Here is a 13,492-nt window from a genome sequence, read left to right on the forward strand (position 1 = left end):
TTCATGAAAACACTTTTCAGTTGGAGTGAAAAGGGGACGGAAGAGAACAGGAGCTCGCTGAGTTTTACACTGGAGTGTGATAACTCTGCTTACAACAACTAAGTATGGGATTCGATGACAGAGCAAGTTCTAAAGGCTAAATGAAGAGCATCCTCCTTTAGGATTATGGAGTCTCATCCTTCTTTCACATTACATCCCATCCATTAATCAATTCCTCAATGAAATTACAGCAAATTTGGTCAGAATTTGTAGTATATGCATGTCTATAATAGTGTAGGTACCCATTCTCAGCTCTGGTTTTGAAAAGAGTTGTCGCATCAGTGTTGACAAGACCAATCAGTTCAAACCAGCAATAGGGATTCAAGTAAGAGGATTTCAGTACATTAACTATTGACACCATTTCTTTCTGATTTTAATCCAGGCTATAGCTCAAAGGTCCACTTGTTCAACAGCACGATCATTATTTCATGAGCACATGAGCTCAGCAGGTTCAACATCTCAAATCAGGGACTCTTTTATCATTTGGAAGAAGCAATCTTCAAAGTCAAGTCACACTTCAGGTGACTGGCAAGTACTGGCTTAAGTTCACAACTTAAGCAAAGATAGGCTGTATAAAATTAACAATCTTCTTGAATCTACTTACTTACACATAACAAAACTATATGTGAACTATCAGTCACAACCATTTCTGGTATATTGCCTGAGATTACTGAAGTTCTTAAGTCAACAAATCCAGAATTAGTAGGTAAATCTTTACTTGTTAAACTGTGGCATCATTGTGCAGCATTATTTTTAGATACGATCTCAATTTTCCAGTCTCCATCAGTTAGTCATATTAATTTTATTACAAATTACACAAGGTTCTTCTTCCACATAGAAATACATAAAGATAGCTTAAGTATAGCTCATCCTGCAGGTCCTATGCTCACATGAGCAATTACTTCTAGTTGAGAACTGATAGCCTCCCCACTTCAACAGGCATCTACAGCATAGTTGGCAATAACTGGTTCATTTATTAAAATAAAACCAAAATAAAAGCATGAGTCTCAATGAGTCAAAATGACTGATCTATATTAGTGACAAGTACTCTATTTTAGTCTGGATGAGGTATTATGCGGCACTTTATATTGCTACTGCCAGTGTAACTAACTACAGTGGATAAAAATATTTGCAATCTTCAAGGTTATTAATCTGGTAGCTTTCCAACACACTACATTTTAAAAGTAGGAAATGACAGCTTGTAAGCAAACTTCTCTCTCCAACCTCCACTGGCTTGGGAAGCTCACACAGCCCTGCCAGTTCAGGTCTCTCAAGTTACCAACCTGATTCAAAGTCCTCTGCAGAAGAATTTTGCAAAAACCCAAGTCCGATGATACTCTCACTCTAGACCACCAAAGTGAAAGTCAATGTTTATTTAACCTAAACTTAGTGCTCACAACTAGACTTCCAGTCACTACATGTCTCCAAATGAGAAGGTGAGTGTTAAAGGTACACTACACACATAACTGTATCATCATATGCTACAAATGAATTATACCAAAACAGAAGAAGCTGGAAGTACATACTACATTGAAAATACAGTCAGGAGGGACATCTGTTTGCAAAACAAGAAGCTATGAACATCGCAGAAAGAGCCAGTATGTTATATCCAGTTCTGTCTGCCAAATCTTGCTGCTTCTTGGTAAGGCAAAATGGAAAGGGAAGAGTAAACAGTGGTAAACATGAAATATGCACAGAAATCTAACAGAATTATTCAAAATTACATGCCAGTTTGTATCCAAAAAAATACCATAGAAGGCACATGATGAACAGTCCAGTTACTAAAGACAAGATATGAATATGGGAGGGAAAACCAGGTGACAGAGTAATACAGTGACGATCGGGTTAGCACTATGTCCTAATGTGGGTGAACCTCTTGAGGGTCCTGCTCAAAGTTCAGTGAAATCAAAAAAAGACATATTGATTCCAAGTTATGGCTCAGACCTAATTTCATGAGCTAAGCGCTATCAACTATCTTTAATCCAGATATCCACATTCAAAGTAAATCCTAGCAAAAAATATTTTTCAGTGCTGATTGATATATTTACCTTTCACAAAAATGCAGAATCTTTCCCTAAAGCAATTACAGGTAACTGGCTCCTTCCAGATGGTCAGTCTGCACCCATTTCTGCTCACTTATATTTGTCTTTTTCCAAATACTTACCAGAACCTGTCAACTGTGAAGAAAAATCATTTGAACGACAAGGCCAATATTTTGTCATAATCCAACATACAGCCTAATCATAAAATATAGTGCTTCTAAAAATCTTACATACTTTACAGCTGCCAACATCTTTAAACATTTCTTAATTTAATCTTACATATATCTGACTTTATTGAGAGACGTAAAAGTTAAAAAAATACATTAAAAGGCTGCAAGTGTTGGGTTCACTTACTAAAGGAAATACATGAAAGAGGTAGAAGATTCAGAAACACCATAGATGTTCCCATTACAATAATATCTAATTAATCATACAGCTGTTGGGTAGGGTATTCAACTGCACCACACAGAGTCAGGTGTTTTATTCTGCTATGGTACTACCTGAAGCTAAGAAGTAGTCAATTTTGGAAAACCAGAGAATTATAAACTGATTTAATATGGTCCATTTTCTTACTGACTGAAAATTCCCAATCAGAAGGCATTTGCTTTACAATAACCTTTAGAAGTCTCAGGTGTTAGAAATATAACCATCAACTTACACACAAAATTAATATGGTAAAGAGTTGTTCCCCCCCGCCACCCCATTTTTTTTAAGCTAAATTCACTTGTGCTCAGTTTAATGCCCCAAAAAATTGTCAAAGGGGCTTCAGGGGCAGCAAGCATAGCATTCAAGCACATGGTAAAGGCGATTCCAGTAACGAATAAAAATTAAAAGACAGCAATGAAACTGGCCACTTGCCCAGTACTGTTATTATCTAGTGCAGTGAAATCATTATGCTTCTCATAAGCCTATGCCTTGCCATCTAAAACAGTGTCTGAAATGCTCTATCAAAAACACACAGCAACTCTCACAGACGGACTTCACATCACCACATCCTGAATGGATTACTTAGAAGTATTCCCAAATGTCCAGTAAGTTTGGGCTGCACATGACTTAAAGACTCTGTTGTCTGCCGAATCATCCTTGATAACACCTGTGAGAGGATACAGTGGTCATCTCACTAAACAAGGGATTTTGGCTGGTTCCTCTTATGATGATTTAAGACAAAGTGCTGCTGTACTGGTTCCACAGTCTACTGTACAATTGAGATTGTCAAGACAGTATAAGATGCCAAAAAAGTTGTATAGATTTTGGTCAAACACCAGTTTCTGAGAGACACAGTTTTACAGTACTGTACTTTCTGTATTTCCAAGGATGTCTGCTCGTAATATTAGAAAATCTGAAGTGTGATGATGTTAGTCATGACTGTTTCTTTAGGCATTTGGCAAAATACACTTACGTATAACAGCTATTTTTGACATTATTGAATGTTTACATATATACAATCTGTATACTGAGATTATAAACATGTAAGGTAGAAAAAAAAAGGTATAATCTTTGTTTGTTTCCATTCGCGTCAAATAGTTTCCTTTCAAAGCTTGAAATCCTGCCACAAAAAAAAAAAAAATCCTATATTTCTTACTCCTGCATGCTAATCTCTACTACAGTATGTTGTTTTTCCCTTACACGTGGAAAGTAAAGAACACAAGGTTCATGCATACAGCATACAAGTTTACATAGGCTGGGCTCTCCGTGAGGCACGTTCCCAGTTCCACTCTGGTCTGACTCAGGACTGCAATAAACCAGAGAAAAACCTCTATTACACAGGACTGGCAAGTGGACTGTAGTTGGGATTCTAGGTAAGTGTATCTGTCACCATGTGGAACAGCCTTGTCACATCTGGGCTAATTATTCTTTGTCAAATGTTATGATTTTGGTTGTTCATCAGATCCGTAAGATACAAGTCAACAAAAAAGAAAAAAAAAAAAGACTGTTTTCTTCCTTTCCACATGAGAGGAGGTTCTCACTGCAATATCATGGGCATCTCTGTTGATCTTTCGAATTGTCTGAAGAGCAGATGAATGTGCAGTGACTCAGTGATGTCGAGTTTCTATAAAATCCAAAGTAAACAGTTCTGATGTGACCCCAGGAAAACAGTGCAGCTAGATGGATGTCTCCCATAGCTGAAGAGAGGGAAAATGAACACAAACACACATTGAACACCAAGATAAAACAGGCCATTACCCAAACAGTGCAAGGAGCTTGTTTGGCGAACTGCATCTACATCACTTGGGTCTCCAAATCTCATCCCAGCCTCTGGTGGTTATCTGTTCACCAAGTGAGCAGACAGTCTCAAGCATTTCAGCATGACTTGCAGTCAACATAGTAAATGCCCATGGCTGGGAGTTCCGTTTTCTTTTTGAAGGAGAAATGTCAGTGTAGCATCAAACTTGTACTAGACAGCTTTTACCTCAGAGTTACGCTAATATTAATGTAGAGATAACTTCCCATTCTCATCTGCCTAACTCTGCTCAGAGCAGCATGACTTCCTGTTGTGGGTTTGAGCTGCTGCCAAAGCAGCTCCAGGGCTGAGACACATCAGTACAGCCTGGGCTCCAAGCTGCCTTGGGAAACCCTGTGCTGCACCTCACACAACCTTTTGCCCCAAGCAGCACTGATGGAGCAGCTTGCAGGTTCCCTCAGCAGCACTCCACTCCTTTTTTCTTGAAAAAAAAAGGACAGAGAACAATGATGAGAATCTCATCAGCATCAGCAACATGAACCAAGTAAAGCTTCTAAAGCAAATGTCAGGACTTTTTTGTTTATTGCAATACCTGCTATGTCTGAATTGACACAAAGAAAGCAAGAGCCTTTTGGAGCAGCTGGAAATCTCTCTGTATGGGGAATCACCATCCACCACACATTCCAGCAGTTCCTGCTCACTCTAGGGGGGCCGCGGTGGGCTCAGGTCACACAGCAGTGAAGTCCCTCCAGGTCTGCAAGCCCTCCACATGCTCCATAACTGGAACTTTGTTACCTTTCCATAGAGCTGGAAAGCAGCTATCCCCACAGCCTGAAGGAGAGTTGTTGGGAGAAGGGGTAAGAAAGGAGAGCCAAACACACCATTTGCTCCAGGGCTGCCTGTCCTCTGCAGCCCAAAGGCTGTCCCAGGCACACTCTCAGCTTGAAAAAAGAAAATTAGTGAAATCTGGGCTTCAGGGCAGGTTTAAGAGGAACCTGAAAAGCAGTCTGTAAACACAGCCACCGAGGCCTTTATCGCTGCCAGAGGCTCAGCCTTCCAGCAGCTTCAGAACTTCAGGGTGCAAAGGAAATGCCACTCCAGCTCTCCCTGTTGGTCAAAGGTGCTAATCTGCCACAGTTTCCTTTTGAAAAACTACCAGTAAATCAAGTTACTGATGAAAGGCAGAGAAGAGGAACACATACCCTGGCACTTTGCCTGTTGGCTTTTTTCTCTTCATCAGGAAGTGGTGGCATCGGGTATGGGTACTTTCTGCTGGAAGCAATAGATCCAGTGGATGAAGACGGAGACTTTGCAGGAGACAGTGTCCTGAGATGTTGAAACACACAAAATAAATGTGATGTCTTTGCATTCTAGCACTGCAACAGCAACTGCCATTACTCTGAAGCTTGGTTCAGAGACAAATATATAGCTTATTATTAGCTCAATAGCAGGGGAATAAAATTGCTTGATCAGTTGTCTTATAATTTCATTATATGAATAAAGGTATTTATAGATTTCAGGAACACTGGAAGAAAAAAAAATTTGCTACTTCTTATTAGAATTGTATTGCATAACAAAAATTACTTCTTAAACTGTTTTATATGGTAATGTAATTAATCATTATAAAATTAATAAAACAAATCTGCAATTGAATAAATACAGAACTAAAAGAGAAACATGGCATTATAAAGCCTAAATAGAAACAGTAATTGTATAAATACAAGCTGAACAAATGTCTTCTCCCAGTGACTAAATGGCAATTATCAGTGTCTTTATGCATATCTTACACATCTCCTAAATTGATACAAACATAGAAAATAAATCTATTATTTTTGTAACATTAACTTACACAAATGCATGCATTTGGAGGCCAAACTGTTAGTTGTGAAGTAACAAAGGCATATACAAAGTGCTAATAACAAATTGTTATACATGCAAGCATCATACAGTGCATATTGTTCCAGCCAAAGAAAGAGTCTGATGAGAATATACAAAAATGGACTGATTAGTCAATGGCAATCAGCATTTCTGTACAAGGTGAGTAGAGTAAGCAGGAGCAAGGAAATGTTTGTATCACATGAAAGGCATTCTTTTCATGTCAATAAGGCAACAGCACATTATTGACTGAAATTTTATACCCAAGAAAAACTCTTATGCTTCTGTTTTGAAATTCTGCACTTTTCCCACTTGAGAGGTTCCTATCAGGCTCTAAATCTGGGCAGAGTAAAATGAAAAAAAGGCTTCAAAGTAGAAAAATTGAGCTACCCTGGCCACCTTGTTCTCTTGTACAGACCAAGGGCATTTACTACAGGAGGCCTCTTACTACGGCAGGCACATGACTCAGCCCTCCCTGAGCACTGCTATCTAGTATCTTCTGAGTTAATGTGTCCTTGAAGATGAAAAGTTTCCATAAGGATATGTGAAATTTATTTACCTTTAAATAACTCTACTTTTATTTTGGACTTGTATCATTTTGTTGTGTCTGTAGCTCCCTACAACAGCACATTCTCTTGCCTCCCATACGAACAATGACTGATGGTAGCCACAAGCAACGAGGTGTCAATGGAAATTATGTGATGAGAGCTCTCCAGTCTGGCTCATGATCCTCTAATGCCTCACGTGGTAGCCTCTAAGTTCAACAGCACTTAAAAGATTTACATTGGTACAATTATCCGAACATGGAAGTGTACATCTTCACTACCTGCACATTGATCACCCATTAAGATGAACTGGACATACATCAGTGTTTTCAGGAAAAAAACCCTGAAACCGTTACTGCAGTATAAAACAAGGTTTTCGTATGTCCAACATCATGGATCTGGGCATCAAACTGTGCATGTAAGAAAACAGGTTAATTTAAAAAAAAATTCCAGGGAAAGGTTGTTAACAGTGCCCTGCTGTTCACTATCCATACAAGTCCTCTCATCTCTGCCCCTAAGTGGACTAGAAAGATCACTAATAAACTATTTGTGGATCTAGAATGAAAAACATAAGGAGAAGAGGGAAGAGGGAAAATAAGGAGAGCATATTTTACATATTATTAGTAATCCAATTATTCACTAATTTTACCCCACTGCTGCAGTAGAATTTTAAATTTTCGTTTTAAAATTTGTAACAATGCACTTGGAGATCAGAAGCAAGGAACTGGGCTTGTGGTATCTGACTTGGCAAGCCCTATCAGAAAGCTGTTTCTAAGGTAGCACAGCCAGGCGGTGGCACACAGAATGAAGGCGTCTCCCATCTCTTTCACCATACCAGGCACAACACCTCCGACACACCACAAGCTCTTTACATTTTAGGCACTCTAAGAGAAGGCCACAGTGAGAGGAAAAGCCACAGCCAATCTACCTGTCCATCCATCTGAGCAGGTGATCCTGGAAGGAGCAATAACCCCCAAAAGATGGGGCATCTTGAACATCTTCCCTGCACAAGCAGGTCCTCCAACCAGGATCCCTAACTGAGCCTTTTAGCCAGGAAGCTTTGCACCATATCTTAAACACGCTGTCTTTTCCAAAGATTTTGAAGGCCAGGCCTCCAGTGTAGCTGCCTACATTTCCTTCTTCTCAAACCCCCTTTGCACTGCCTGCTCACCTGCAGTTTGCACATCTAACTGATATGAGCTTTGCTGCTCAGCTGCACCTGCAACACTACAGCCAATCCATCGAGAATGCAGTTGCACACTTACAGAAATGACCTTGCCCTGCCCTCACAGGGCCTCAGCACTTATTTTTGCTGTGGAGTTACATGCTGGTTTTTGACATCTTTAGTGCCAGCTACTGAGACTGTGAACATACACGACTCAGCATATGCTCACAGATCTTACAATGCATCTTCTGTGATAAATGGCGTTGTTTGAGGTGGTTTTGATCACCTTTCAGGTTGTGCCCTGCAATTGTGTATGTGCTGTGTATCCCAGATTTACATATACTTTAAATGAGAAAGGTCAGGTCTAGCTCTTTCTCATTTACAGGATGGAGAGACAGCATTCAGGGACACTTGCAGGTAATGCTGGGGTTAAAGGTAGGAAAACTTGGCAGTTTTGGTCAAGGGTGGGATCCACTTAGTTTTCACTAGGGTTTCAGTTCTCCTGCAATCAATCCATTAGCTTTCATGCCAAATATTGCTTCCAGCTGAAACTTACACAAGAAAACAGTGCACAACACGACAGAGATTTAGGGGTTTTACTGCCAACCCCAAATGAAGCCATGCACCTCAACTGCAAAAATTCTAATTTTTGACCAGAAAGCAAGATAGAGTGGCCACTTTGCGTCTGTCTGTCTGTCCTGAAAGCTAAAACTCAGAGTGTGTGGAGACCATTCTGTGATTCACAACAAAGCACTGTGGCAGCAGGAAGACATCTGGAAGCAGTCCCTGCAGCCATGGGCCTACCTGCTCTGCCTCTCGTCCCTAAACAGGGAATGCTGGCCCACAAGAAACAGTGCAAAATGTGTCACCTGGTCACACAACTAAACATTCTGCAATTTAGAGTGTCATTTTAGCTGAACTCAAGGCAGGTGGCCCTGACAGATCTGACCTGTTCATGAACTGTGAGTGATTCTCTTTTGCGGACTGAAATAATGTAATGAAATTCAACTAACATTCAACCTGGTGAAAGCATTTCAAGCTCAAATATAGATCCTATCAGCCTAATCTGACCTTTGCTGCTGTGGATTCAGCTCTTTGTAGGACATCATCAGCCTAAATCATCCTACATTAGGAAGTTAGGATCTTCGAAAAACACTGGTGTGGCTAAATATTTTAAAATAAGTTCCTTTTAAAAGCCACACATTTCCTCAGAAAGAGCAGCAGCAGAGGGGAGAGGAGGCTCATGGAGGGGCTGCAGAAGAGACAATGGCTATGGCTTGAGCTGTCACTTGGATCAGTGAACTGTGCCTCAGAAGCAGGCGCTCACATGCTTCAATGAACTCGTCTCCCTAACTCTTGACAGAAAATCCTCATCCTACTGACATCAGTAGGAATTTTTTCATTGTCTGCCCACAATACCAGTAATTTGCTTTGGTTATAATAGGGAAAAGTTTTGCTTGTTTGTTTTTTACTTTAAGCACAGTCTAGAGCTGCCTCAGTAAGAGCAGCTTGCCAAGGGCTGGCCACGGCTCTGGCCTCAGCTGGATGCTCCCAGAGGAAGGTAATGGAGATGATCAGCTGAAGAGGAACTGAGAAAAAATCAAGGACACAAAACACATTAGAAATAGGAGGGAAATGACAGTCTACTGTCTCCTCCTTCCATGCCCCTTCTCGATGCCCTTCCAATATAGGAAGGCTGTTTTCCTTCTAGTTATGTGCTCTGGGTCTCCATCTTAAAAAACCCTTTTGTTTGTAAACCCTTTTGTTTGTAAACTACTCTTGCATTTAAATAACTCTCATAAAATATAACTTATTGTAAATACTTGCATTAAATCAAATGTAGGCAGCTCAGTGCTTTAGAAGGTGCCTTCTAGTCTTTTTTTGTTTATAATTATCCACAGAAATGCCACATTTGGGGCTTCTGGCAGTTTTTTTCTGATTGCATCATGGCTCCATCAAGTCTTTCAGATTCAGTGAGAATTCTGAGTAATCCTTAACCATATTTCACAGGGTCAGCCTGTGCAGTGGACATTGCAATTTGCAGTAACAAGAACAAGCAGTAATAGCACATTCATAAAATAACATCCCTTATAGCAAAGCTAAAATCAGGGAAAGGCTTCTGCCTGAGTTTATTGCTCTGGTTATGTGGTTATAGCCTGGCACACAAAATTAAATCTAGACTAGACTTTGAGCAGGAAAATGAGATTTTTCTTCAAAGATCTTATTTTCTTACAGATGGGAATCCCACACTTGGGAGTTTTCTGATGCCAGAGACACCAGCTACTATTATTACTATCATTAATAAAAAGTAATTATATGGAAATACCCATCAGACTTGTAGACTAGAAAAAAAAAAATAACTAGGAAATCAGGTGCCAGAGAGACAAATTATGATTTATACAGGGTTTTTTAAGCAGGGCTTTTTTTTTTAAGATGGAGAAAATCTTGGTGATGACTAGTATCTCTTTTTTCTGAAAATCTGCAACATTCCTAGGAACTGTAGCAAGTATTTTTGTCATTTCTCCTCATTCTATTTTAACTCTTCCTACAACAGCACCAGTCATCAGCATATTGTTCCTAAAACTACAGGGAAACAAGGAAAACAGCAGTATTACCTTCAGGACACATTTAAAAGAACAGAGAAATCAAAAGTAATCTGCGACATGAACATTACCCAGTGAAGTATTGCGTGTAAATGTCTTATCCTGGGACTCTGACTCTTAAAATATAGTACCAGCTGGACAGTCTGACTTCAGCCTGACTTTCTCTGACTGGTTTATCAAGCAAGATCTGTTTCGTTCTGTTTGTGAATCACTTCACAAGCCCAGCCTCAAAACCCAGCCACAAGATGCTCCGACATACCATTCCTAGGAACAGTCTTTTCCTGTCCATGCTATCATTAAGCAAAACTGCATCTGATTTTTGTGGAGAAACTGTTAGTTCAACCTCTCATAAACCCATGGCAACTCCCCTCAGGAGATCTGATTCTTTGCCTTCCATAATGTGTCTGCAGAATACTTCCCCATGATTACTTCATTTAATTAGGACAATAAAGAATTCTAAATTTATTCTAGTTGCTCTCTCATTTCTAAAGGTAACTGCTGCGGGCAGTGATTAGTAAGCTTCTACGTTGCAAAATTTCTGATTTATGTTTCATCTCTGCTGATATATAGCCTTTAAAACACATGGGTCAGCTTAATCCTCATCTACATGCCAAAAATGCTTGGTTTATCTCATATACAATTAGAAATGTGACTCATTCAGTGTAACAGCTGAATACCCTCAGGGGCAGGGTACACTCCCATCAATTTAACCTAGTTACTAAATAAAGATGTACTGATGTTAAAAAATGAGAACCAAATTATGAGTATGCATACAGATTTTTAAACCTGTTTAACTAAACCATTTAAAGCAACCTGTTTTAAAATAGTGCTATCTTCATGTTCCATAGATGTCTTTGTTTATTGCTACCACAGGTCTTCTGATACAAAAACCCTGAAAGACAGCTATGGGATTATGTTATGGTGGGCAACTCTTGACCTTGCCTGAACAATAAAGGTTGAGAGGCTATTTTTAGAAAAAGATTTGGTAATAAAAACACACCTCACTTCTTATGTGAGTTTACCTAATTTCAGCTGCCAGGGACCTTTTGTCATTATCAGTCTTATTTCGCTAATCTAAAGGACCTCCCACCCACAAAGATTTTGCTCCATATGCAGTGATGTGGACTTCATGATCAGGTAAGTGTTCAGCTGCTCCATTAAACTGAACAGCCTGAGCCTCTGCAGTCCTTTCTGTGGTTTCTCTAGAACAGTTCTAGAACATGCTTGCTGAACTGCAGACACCAGAACTGGACCCTCTGTCCCAGTGCTGAAACAACCAGACTCACAATACTCCCTGCCGGAATGTCCAAGTACCAAGAGACCTGTCTGATACCGACTGGCACAATCACAATGACCTCCTGTAACCCTCAGATTCTTGCACCAGGGATCTCTTCTCCCTTTTCAGGACCGAGATCAGGGCTGACAGGCTAAAGTTTACTCATTTTCCCTATTTGTTCACTGGAAAGCTTTTCTGCAGCTTACTCTGTGATTTATGAGATGCTGAAAGCAAACGCAAATGGTTTTTAAAAGTAACAGTTTTATGGTCTTTTAAGGCTTCAGGATGTTTTTAGTTCTAAAAATTATTAAATTCCTACCCTGCCATTTAATGTCTGCCAGTGTTACTACTGGAAAAAAAGTGTTTCATTAGTATCTTGTGATACAACTCCCAAATGCACACTGCACACATTTAGTGTATGTTTCTGCCCTGCTGCACTATTACTAGGCCTACTTGTGTAGCAAAATTATTAAGATTCTATTTACTTGTTCTTACCATCCTTCACTGTTTTGGCTGAAGATTTTGGTTATTATTCTTTTGATTTGTGCTTCTATCATTATCTTCCTTTTTTATATGTCAGTTTACAGCTTCATGGACTTTGTTCATGCTTTATGTTATTTGTCATAAATTGTCTTCCATTCTCTCCTATGCTGGCTCATTTTTTCAGCTGATGCAGAGATCTCTCTCGGCTGTGGGACTGTGTCTTTTGGGAATCTACTGCAACATTCTCAGTCTCTTCGTTCGTGTTCAACAGGGGCCCAGCCTCATGCATTCTTTTTCTCTGTAACTTGGAATGTATCAGATAACGCACACTTGTCCCTTTCAAAAACAAGTGATATTTTCGGTTGAACCCTACCTCACTTGTAACAGATTAATTAGCAGTTTGATAATTAGAGCACAAAGTATATTCTCATACATTTAGTTTTCCAATTACAATATAGAAATTATTTCATTGCAAGCTGAGGGTAAAATACCACTACTTTTTATACTTTTTTCGTTTAAATTTTAGTATGCACTATATAAGACAGTAGGTAGAGTCAATGTGTTATGAAACCACTTGCTTCAGTAAATTAACATTCTATTTAAGTTAATACTACTTTATTAGTGATAAGTATGTCTCATGCCCATAAAACACTACTTGGCATAAAATGATGAGAAAGCTACTACAAGCTATAGATGATGGTGGGAATGCATGCACTACACACACCCTTTTCAATGGCTTCATTAAAACATTCAGAAAAAGAATTGTAAATTGCAAATGAAGCCAAAAACAGACATCAAAATGCAGCAAAAGAAGAGGGGCCCTTTGCACCTAAGTAACTTGTATTGATTTATACAAGGTAGGAGCCTCAAGATATTTGTATATGCTGGAACAGCTCTAAAAAATGAGAATTATAGAATTAATTTACAAAATACCTAAAGTATGGTCCTTCTGTGTTTTTATTCACATCTTCTACCCACTTAGCTACATTATATTCTCTTTTGAACCATGGGTTTAAATACCTGCAGAAAGCAATGGAAGGAACAGAGAAAGCAGAAGAACAAGAATAGAAAATCTGAGAACACACAGCACAAGCTTAGCAAGGATGTCTTCATCCCCAAAATGCAAGTGAATATGGCAAATAAATCAGTATGGATTTGGGTGAGGACTAGGCAACGTGTACAACTGCATGAGAAAATCTGACCTACAAGACTCATATGTTTGATTAATCTGGAAACTCATTGGGATACATCATTCATTTAATGTCTTAAGGGTAAAATTCAC

At 39.3% G+C, this 13,492-nt stretch overlaps 1 protein-coding gene across 13 annotated transcripts in view; it reads right to left on the bottom strand.

The window, feature by feature from the left end:
- Positions 1 to 822: 822 nt before the first annotated feature.
- ADAM22 (ADAM metallopeptidase domain 22) overlaps positions 823 to 13,492 on the bottom strand; it is a 129,038-nt gene continuing 116,368 nt past the window's right edge. For 7 of the 13 annotated variants that reach the window (XM_048306523.1, XM_048306515.1, XM_048306495.1 and 4 more), the window contains 2 exons: positions 5,466 to 5,589; positions 823 to 4,204 (listed from right to left, as the gene is read on the bottom strand). In XM_048306523.1, the coding sequence (XP_048162480.1) occupies positions 4,184 to 4,204; positions 5,466 to 5,589 (145 nt within the window). In that variant the 3' untranslated portion in view covers positions 823 to 4,183. Of the gene's footprint in view, positions 4,205 to 5,465; positions 5,590 to 13,143; positions 13,231 to 13,492 lie in introns of all 13 variants that reach the window. The other 6 variants (XM_048306509.1, XM_048306470.1, XM_048306486.1 and 3 more) reach the window with 1 other exon arrangement.

The sequence above is a fragment of the Corvus hawaiiensis genome, chromosome 1 (assembly GCF_020740725.1).
Source record: "Corvus hawaiiensis isolate bCorHaw1 chromosome 1, bCorHaw1.pri.cur, whole genome shotgun sequence".
Taxonomy (NCBI): domain Eukaryota; kingdom Metazoa; phylum Chordata; class Aves; order Passeriformes; family Corvidae; genus Corvus; species Corvus hawaiiensis.